Below are 10,150 nucleotides of genomic sequence, written 5' to 3' on the forward strand. Positions count from 1 at the left end.
ATCAGCACAGCTGCACTTGTTCTCTGCCCAGGCTCAAGAGAATCATACCGACACATACACTGCGCAGCCAACTGACATCAGCGGCCATCACCTCATTTACTGGCGTGTGGGTGTGGCGAATTTCACGTGCAGCCATCGCTGCACGTGGAGGTCGCCATACGTTTGCGCCAGTAAATGAGGTGATGACCTCTGAAGTCGTTGGCCTATGCATGAGTCCTTGCGTCACGGAAGGGCGGGGATGTCGGAGAAGGAAAACTGGAGGGCCTGTACCAAACGATCTCAGACAATGGAGAGGCGAAAGGCCTCAGGATTTCCAGAAATCCCGCGAGGATGGAAATAGTTCCTGCGGAGTTGCCCTGGGAGTTTAAAGAGTTTCAGTATCCAACTACCCTACCCAGGATTCTCCAAGACGTTTAAGCACCGCCTCCTTCTCCAATTATTCAGCGCAGCCGCACTTGTTCTCTACCGGGGTTGTTCTCTAGCGTCTTTCTCTCCTCTGACAACTTCCTGTTTCCCGCAAGGCGGGACGTATCCGAGGGAAAGAAGTTGATTCCGAGGGGGACGCCGGAGAAGGAAAGCTGCGGGATTGTTGGTGGGCGACCTCAGGTATGAGGAAGGGGGTTAAGGGAGAGATGCCGGATCGCGGATAGGGAGGAAAGGAGTTGCCATGTTAGACCGGGGAGAGCAAAAGAGAGAGGGAAAGATGTTAAAAATAAAAAATCATGGAGAGGGGAGGCTGGTCCCCCATTCCCCGAATGCGTGTGAAGAGGGGTGCTCGGTGTGTGGGAGTCTCCAGGCAGGTGAATGGGTGCTTGCTTGCTTGCTTTTGTAAGTCCCAACACAAGGCGATTTGCATGCAGATACGATTGGTATTTGCTAAAGCAATAACAGGATTAGGCTGGATTGGTATATAGGCAGTCCCCGGGTTAAGAACGAGTTAACATTTCTAAAGCTGTTCTTAAGTCGCATTTGTTTGTAACTCAGATTTTTAAGATTCATGCTGCTTACCTCTGCTCCCGCTAAGGTACAGCATGCACAACCACACATTGTTCTTAATGTGGCCTTGCATCATTCCGAATCTGCAACAGAAGTGTAGGAAATGCTGCTCAGTGAAATCAAATGAAGCCGCAATTGCGTTATTAAGTACGAGTTGTACTTAAGCCGGGTGTCTGTATCTTGGGGACTGCCTGTATTTGCTAAGAATTTTAGTTTGGTATTTTAATTCCAATGAAATAATTTTGTACTTTATATACTAGTCAAGTTTTGCAAATAGATGGTTGCCTAAAAAAATTCAGGTAACCTACGAAATTCTTGGGGTGCCCTTTACTAAGTTGCTGTAGAAAATGCCTTAGTGTACCCTTATGACATGATTCTTTCCCAAACGATAAGGCTGTTTTTACTGTAGTTGGAAAATGGCCAGTTTCTATTTTCCTTATTAATGCATGGCCATGTGCTCAATTTAGCATGCAGCTGTTTAAATAAATTGGAACGAGTACTTTTTATTTTGTAGGTAGTAAGGGCTCACTCAGTAATGTAAACTCCCATTTTCTAATCTCCAGCATGCCCTCTGCAGAAAAACTTTAGAAAACTTTTAACACATGGTTTGTTTTCATGCAGATTTGGAACTTATTATGGGATGCACTTTCCGCAACGTAGTAAAAGGGCCTCTTAAGAATCATGTAGCCAAAAATATATAAAGAAAGATAAATATGAATGTTTCAGGATTTGATTGAGGTTAGGTTACCATTGCCTTAGGTTTTGAAAAAAAAAGTGCAGTCCTGGTATTTTTTTTTGTTTTGCAGTGGATAGTGAAGTTAATATTTTCCAAACTGAGAGCCAGATTCTCTGAAGTCATTGTGCATTTAATGATGGCACTAATCATTGCATGCACGTATTTTACTGCCCAATTAATAAAACTGCTCACTGTCGTCTTTTCCTTGCATTCTAGCAGCCTCCAATTGTACTATGAAAATGTAGTACAATGAGGTAATTAATATTAAAACTGTAATTTAACAAGATCATTAATATTAAAATGACCTCTCTGGGTGATTCTCAAAAAGGAACGCCCCGCCATTTACAAAGAATTGGGGCCGATATTTACCGGCAGAGTCTGAGCTGTTGTAGCCTTACTGTCCTGTTAATGATGGCCTTACTGTCCTGTTAATAATGGCACTAATCATTGCATGCACGTATTTTACTGCCCAATTAATAAAACTGCTCACTGTCGTCTTTTCCTTGCATTCTAGCAGCCTCCAATTGTACTATGAAAATGTAGTACAATGAGGTAATTAATATTAAAACTGTAATTTAACGAGATCATTAATATTAAAATGACCTCTCTGGGTGATTCTCAAAAAGGAACGCCCCGCCATTTACAAAGAATTGGGTCCGATATTTACCGGCAGAGTCTGAGCTGTTGTAGCCTTACTGTCCTGTCAGTGCCTGAGCGTTGACTGGCTCAGGCACTGACAGGAAAATAAAGTAGCACTCAGACATGCCACCATGAATGGAGTCCAAAAAAACCTGGTGGTCTAGGCCCCCCTGCTATTACCCCCCCCCCCCACCCCACTGCGGAAGATCAGCAGGAGAGATGTCCACTCCCCCCCCCCCCCCCGTACCTTTTTTAGTGACCAGCAGGAGGGATGCTCACTCTCTCTGGCCGGCAGGCCCACTCACCTCTTCAAAATGGTGGGCTTTCCCGTCCATGGTGCATCCCAGTGGAAGGCCCACTATTTTGAAGAGGCTGACCTGCTGGCGGGAGGGAGTGAGCATCCCTTCTGCTGGTCTCCTAAAAAAAGGTATGTGGGGATTGGAGGGGGGAGGCAGCCCACCAGACTTGATATAGGAGGGGGGGTTATAGTCACAGCTCCTGTGTGTATGCTATGTAAATTAAAAAAAAAAAAAAAGCAGCCCTTGCTTGCTGGTTTAGGCACAGAGAGCAGGGGCTGTGCTTTTTTTTTTTTTTTGGGGGGGGGGGGGAGAGGCAAGTAAGAGGAGGAGCTGTGCTAGTGATTTTTTTTTTTCTTCTGAGCACAGCTCATCCTGCCTCCTTTACTGGCAATTTTCCACACATAGCATTCATATAATTTGCATGCTATTGTGCAGAATATCGCTTCCGCCATGGTATTTTTTTTTTTTTTACTGTGGTGTCGAAGCTTAGAGAATCTGGCCCTAAGTCACGGCTGCCTATTTGAAATACTTTGAGACTTTATATTTTATATGCTTATATCAAATACTTTCTTTTTCTCTTTAGGATGTGAGCCCGTTTTGAATTGTCTGCAGACTTCCAACATTGTCTGCTAGAATGTTTCTTATGAATGCTTCTCCTGTGGTTGCTCTGCAAACAAAATGGGGATCATATGGCACAACAAGGAATTTTAAGTTCTCTATGTGCTTTTCTGAATCAGAAGATGATGTCTCTGCAACACCTATTGCAGCACAGGTTCAGATGATTATTAACAATCTACAGAGCGAGGAATCTTCTCTTACAGTGAATGATGAGTATGCCTGTATTATGCAGAAGAATAGAAAGGGAGAGACATGCATAAATAATGGACTTACCACTGGTGCTAAAGTAGTAAAAGGTTACAGCAAAGAAAGTGCTAAGCTTCAGTATTCAACTGAATTTGGTACAGAAGAAAACTTGGAATTTGGGCCCTCAGTTTTGGATTCAGATAGTGATGATTCAGTTGATCGTGGCATTGAGGAAGCTATTCAGGAATACTTGAAAAACAAAAATGAAGCTAGCTTGTCGCAACCTACAGATGCAGAGTGCTCAAATACTGCCAAAGATGGAATGGTGGTCAAAGATATGCAGCAGATTGAAAGGTGCAACATTCTTCCTCTTAGAGAAGAAGCTGCTTCTAATGACAGTTTTTGTGACAGTTTGAAAAATCATGAAAAGCTAAGATGTGTATCACCATCTAGTGTAAGTAGTGATGATTCTTTTGAGGAAAGCATCAGAGCTGAAATTGAACAGTTCCTAAATGAGAAAAAGCAACAGGAAACCATCAAAAGTGAAGCCATGGCATCTAGACAAATAGATCAAAAAGTGAAGTCTGAATTTAAACTTAAAGGAATGGACAAAACTAACTCTGCTAGTTCTAAACAAGGATGTAAAAACACTTTAATAGGAAAACATACAGAATTACAGCATAAGAGTCTTAAGAGTAAAGCCTTTGCAATGAAGAGTTTTGGTAAAGACAAGCAGATATGCAAAACATTGGTTACCTATCCACAAAATGATTACAAACCTCAAAGTGTCCAGTCAGTGGAAATGGTAGATGAAAGCTTATCTAACTCAAGTAGTGATGATGGCATAGAAGAGGCTATTCAGCTTTACCAGCTTGAGAAAAACAGGAAAGAATTTAATCCTAGTATGCTCTGTGATTCTTTACAAAAAGAACAGTTTACAGTAAAGAAAATTGAAGATTCATCCACAAACCTCACTGTTAGTCCATCAAAAAATGCCTCAACAGATGCCTCTAAAAAAACAATGAGCAGAAAAAGAAAACATACTAATTTTAAGTCAGCAGAGGTCAGCAAATCTGGTATCAATATTAATCAGGATTTAAAACAACTTAAACAATCCTCATCTCCAGTGGACGAAACTGCTAAATGTGGGTCAGAGCTACATGCCTACTATAGAGCTGAAACAGCAGCTGAACTTCTATGCGCCGAAGCTATACTTGATATTTCTAAGACTATAATGCCATTACAGATTGAAAACTGTGATAATCCATCTCTAGAAAATTCAATTTCTTATCCTCAAAGAGTACTACCTTGCTCAGAAAACAATAGCTCCGTAGACAGTGATGATGGCATAGAACAAGAAATCCAAACCTTCTTGGCGCTCAAAGCGCAGTCTGCAAATCAGATACCTACAGATCCAAACAACTCATCAAAACGCAGCAGTCCAGTAGTTGGCCACAGTTCTCTCTCAAAGAAAAGGCTGTCACTGACTCACAAAAGAAAAGTGAGGGATGAAAATAAGACTGTACAAGTAGACCTGAAAATGTATTCTGAAGGGTCAGAGAACAAGTCATCTCACGTGACTGAATGTGGCGATTCTAGAGATAACCTTTGCCAAAGTGCGAGTAGCCTGAATAGTTGTATACAACTTAAGGAACCTGTAAATCTGAGTGATGAGAGTCAGCAGTTGATTCTGGACTTCAGTGGGACTGTTAAAAAAACTGAAGTCTCAGAGATAGAGAGCACTTTACTGTCTGTTCATGGTAACACTGGAAATCTTAGAAAAGGCTTTAGGGATGAAAGAACTTACTGGCCGGGTGACAAAAGCAGTTCGTTGGACAGTGATGAGGACCTCGATGCTGCCATCAAGGATCTTCTCAGATCAAAAAAAAAGTTTAAAAAAAGGTCAAAAGACCAAAAACAACAATGCAGGAAAAAGGTCCGATTTGGCGACACACAGATGGAGGTTTTGGACAAGTTTGAGAGCAATAAACCAAAAGAGTGGAAAAATAAGAACCCTACTACAGGTATACTGAAAAGTTGTCTCTCAAAACCCAAAAAGGATGTGAAAGAAATCATACTGAATAAATCTCAGAACTTTAAAACAAATTTAGATGAAAAAACACCAAATGTGCAGGTTGCATTCCAGATACAAAAAGATAAGCCTAAATTGGGTTATAACCTGATGAGCTCAACTGCTGCTGAAAGTAAAAACTCTGCTAAGGTCTTTTCAGAAATGGATGAGGATAGCTGTGTGGACAGTGATGATAGCATCGAGCAAGAAATCAGGAAATTTCTAGCAGAAAAAGCCAGAGAATCAATTGGTGCAACACTGCAAAAGGATACCCCTTCTAAAACTAGCCTTGAAGATGATAGAATGTACCAAACTCAAAATGAAAATGACATTTTAAATCTGACCATTAAACCTAGATCTCAACAAGCTGAAAACCTAACCAGCTCTGGACTTGTTTGTCAGAGTGCAGTGACACAGAGTTTCAATCAAAGTGAACAGAGTAAGCCCTATACATGGCACTTGGACCACAATACTGAAGTAACAGCAAAATGGGACACAAATCAGAGCATGGCTGGGGGTGATTGCACATTTGGGAAGGGAGGACACATGGTTAAAAAAACAGTCAGTAACAAAGAGAGGGTTGAGTATGCTTCTTTGAAGGGAGGTCTGCAAAATAACCTTAATGATGAGTCTGATATTTCAAGCAAACGTACCCTTCAACTACAGTTTTCTGAGTGTTTTCTAGCTGGTCTGAAAGAAGTTCCTGGGAAGGAGGCAGATGTGCTTGAGTGTCAAACTTGTGGGCTTACAACTTGTAGTGTAGAGAGAGATGCCAGAGACGTAAACCCATCAACTTCCAAAACAGCTTTAGCAGCTAACCAGAAAAACAGAGTGATACACAGTAAAATTCTCAGTTTAGAGAAAGATAAAGAAACCAGTAGTTCACCTGTCCTTCCTGGAGGTACTCTAGTGAGTAGGGAGGAGGACATGGTAATGACAGAAAAAAGTAAAGAAAAAACTGGTTGTTTTTCTGTCCTAAGACAGGTCATATCCTCCCCAGTGCATTTTGGAAGAGATCCCAAGATTGATAAAGAGACAGATTTTATTATTAGTGAACAGCACCGTGCAATGTTAGCAATAAGTCAAGGAGACAGAATTATACAGAGTAGCAAATCAATGTGTACTGCAACTGAGATAGACTTGAGGAAGAGCAGCAGCTTTCAGATGAGTTACAGTAAACCTGAAGGAGGAATTATACACTCAGAAAAGGAGATATCAGAACGCCAGGACAGGGATGAGCAGAAAGAAGAGCAGGGTCAGGAAGATGAACATAAAGCTGGTAGCAAATTAAACAGCATTTGTATTGAGGAAAAGAAAAGCTGGAGAGAGAAAGGAGAGGTTTCCGATTTGTAAGTACTTTTTCACCTATTGGTCTTCTTCAAGACTGATTTATATGTGTAAATATTTCACTGAGCCACTAATCCTTTGGATTAAATTTCACAACATACCTTGAAGTAATTTTCATTCATATGTATGTAGAAATGTAAATAGTTCATCTGTTTAACAGATAAGGATAAGTATACTTAAAATGTTTTGTAGAGTTTTGTAAACACTAAAAGTGCTTTAATGAAACTTTTTTTTTCAAGTTTATAGGGCATATGTACTTAATGATTCTGTACTTGCTGTGTGTGTTTGAAGGAAAGATAAATATATATATCAGGAGTTATTTTGGTGTATGTAAATGTAAAAAAATATATTGAAGTGATCAGATACCATGACTGTAGTTTTGGACCAACTACGCAGCACTGTACCAATTTAAACTTAATGAATGTAGTGATTATATATATATTCTTCTAATCACTGCTCTGAGACTTTGCACTAAAATAAGTCGTGACCCCTGCCCTGACTTTCTTCTTCCTTTCTTTACTTTGATTTGTGATTTTTGCCTCCTTTCTACCTGCCTAGTATTTCAATTGAAAAAAAATGTCCTTAGGCGCAATACAGTACTATCAGGGGAATTCCTGTATAGGTTGCCTAAAAGTGGGAGTTAGATCTGCATGTGAAATAATTGACAATAGCAATCATTAGTGTTAACAAGTACTTAATTGGCAGTCATTAGGAGTTAGCACACAGATCTGTTCTAGGCCCTATAATAGAATGTTCTCAGCTAATTTTCACAGTGTGTACTCCTAACGGGGGCATTCCAAAATTAAGGTGCAGTGTTATAGAACACTTGCATTTGCATACCTAAATGCTATTAGTTGGGCGTGAGCATTTATACTGGCCTTTATAGAATGCTAACTTAGGCACTGGGTTGAGCTATGCTAACTTTGAATGATCTGTACAGAATTCCCCCTCCCCTTGCAGCTATGCAAGATTTGTTTCTCCTTTTTAAAAAAAAAAAAAAAATTATATTTATGGAATTACTCCAGTTTATACAAGATCACTTTTGAAAAAGTAATACAATATCTTGATTATCAAAGTTATATCATACAACCAATTTTGTTTCCTTAGACCACAATGAAAGTAGGATGAGTAAAGTAATAATAGGAGTCAAAAAAGGAAAATAAGAAAGGCCTAACTGTGTCTAAAATCTTGCGTTTCAAACAAATACAAGCTTTTAAATTATTTTCTTTAGATCTAAAAAGGCCCATAGTTGTTCAGGAGCATAAAACATATATTTGGATCGTTGGTATCAAATTCTGCACTTGCAAGGAAAAGCAAGCAAAAATGCGGCTCCCAAATTTTGCACCTCCTGACTCATCACAAGAAATGCTTTTCTCCTTTCTTGTGTGACCTTTGCCACATCTAGGTATATCCATAGTTTCTGCCCACAAAATAGATCCTGAGAATGTCCAAAACACTGTTTCATAATTGAATTTACATCTTGTTCAAAAATCATTTGAACAAAGTAAGTAGATCTCTCTTGTTTCTTCAGGAGTGGTAGAAGTATTTTATAAATCCAAAGATGGCTCAGGTTCTTGAGCTACCACCTCACCTTGAGCATTTTTTTAAGGAAAATGACAAGGAGTAAATTTTATTTATAGGCGATAAACCATCTGGGGAAAATTTATCCTTTTTAATTCACCTCTTATCTAATTACAGTCATGGCAATAGATTTCTGGGGGTCATGGATTATTTTCTTTTTGAATCGGTTGCCAGTGGACACTTATCCACAGATGTTGCTTATATGTGATAGCTAGTTGTATTCCTTTTCTCACCAGTTTACAGCAACCTGAGCTATGGCTAACCTAACCAGATATCAGGCTCAGGAGTTGAACCTTTCTCTTCAATACTGCAACAGAGATATTGGTTAACTATGTATATACTTCATTAAAAAAAAAAAGGTCAAAGCCCTGTGTCCATGGTAAAGCTCTTGAGTTTCACTAACAGCGTTGTCTGTACCAGCTAGATGGGTCTGAAAATTTATGCACGTGAATTTCTGACACAATGTTTCCAGGAGCAAAGTTGCAAATTTAGGGGCCCTTTCATTAAAGCTTTGCATAGACTAATGGACATTAGCATTTGTTAAGTGCTATATGGCCCATAGGTGTAAAATGGCACATGCTGGATATGCTAAGCTTTAGTGAAAGGGCCCCTTAGTTTCTGTGGTCCTGCATAACAAATTCAGATAGAAACTTTCAAGCAAATGATTTCTTTATTTAGAAGAAACACACTGCATAAGCATCATGTCATCAAGCAGAAACTGAAAACAAAACCAAAACTGCAGTAGAACATACAAGGAGCAGGAATTTATTTAAAAGTCATAAAAACATATATAACTTATATACAATAAAATAAAATCCAGTCCACAAGAATATTAGGAACAGTTTTTGGATTTTTTTATTGTATATGTTATATGTTTTTATGACTTTTTAATAAATTCCTGCTACGTTCTATTGCAGTTTTAGTTTTGTTTTCTGCTTCACATTTTTCTGCAGTTTTTGTTGGTTCTTTTTTGTCTTATCAAGCAGAAACTGCAATACAGAAAACATACCCCTCCCACTTGACGAACAAATCAACCTCCTATAATCCCCTTCCCCCTGTAACAGCAGGCAAAAGCCGACTTCATCAGTAACTCTTCTCAAACTTGATAACTGGCCCCATTTTGAAGATGCTTTAGCCTTAGAAAAAAAAAATGGGCCCTGACTATTTGGCTTCTGACTACTAAATAGACTTTAGATTGGCAAAAGCTTTAAAAATGGTCATCTTGTTATATCAATCTAAAAGATCATATCATTAAAGCTACTAAGTTTATTTTATTTATTTTTAAAATTTATCACCTGCTTAACACCAGGGCCTGTTTTACAAAGCCGTGTGGCAACAGCCCCGAAGCCCTTTAAATCTCTATGGGCTTCAAGGCTGTTACCGTAGCAGCCTGCGCTATATGGCTTCGTAAAAGAGGCCCCTAGTGGTTTAGAAAACAATAAATTAAAATACTTACTTATAATACTAACACAATAGGACAGCCAACAAACAATGTTGTGCAGCTAATATTCTCTGCCCCCAGCATAACAATTCTGAATGGTCTATTCTAGATGACCATTCAGTAAAATGCCCTTCGAAAAAGGTGTATCTAATAATTTCTTGACACCTAAACCATTCACACACAGGTGTAGGTAGTCCAACAATGCATTCTATTAGTTTAAATTTTACCAAAGACAC

At 39.3% G+C, this 10,150-nt stretch overlaps 1 protein-coding gene across 1 annotated transcript; it reads left to right on the forward strand.

The window, feature by feature from the left end:
* The first annotated feature begins 203 nt into the window (after positions 1 to 203).
* On the forward strand, positions 204 to 8,882 carry PPP1R26 (protein phosphatase 1 regulatory subunit 26). Its single transcript, XM_033961080.1, has 2 exons — positions 204 to 606; positions 3,254 to 8,882. Exon 2 carries the CDS (start codon positions 3,305 to 3,307, stop codon positions 6,896 to 6,898), a length of 3,594 nt encoding a protein of 1,197 aa, XP_033816971.1. The 5' UTR covers positions 204 to 606; positions 3,254 to 3,304; the 3' UTR covers positions 6,899 to 8,882.
* Positions 8,883 to 10,150: the final 1,268 nt, after the last annotated feature.

This window comes from Geotrypetes seraphini, chromosome 10 (genome assembly GCF_902459505.1).
Source record: "Geotrypetes seraphini chromosome 10, aGeoSer1.1, whole genome shotgun sequence".
Classification (NCBI taxonomy): Eukaryota; Metazoa; Chordata; class Amphibia; order Gymnophiona; family Dermophiidae; genus Geotrypetes; species Geotrypetes seraphini.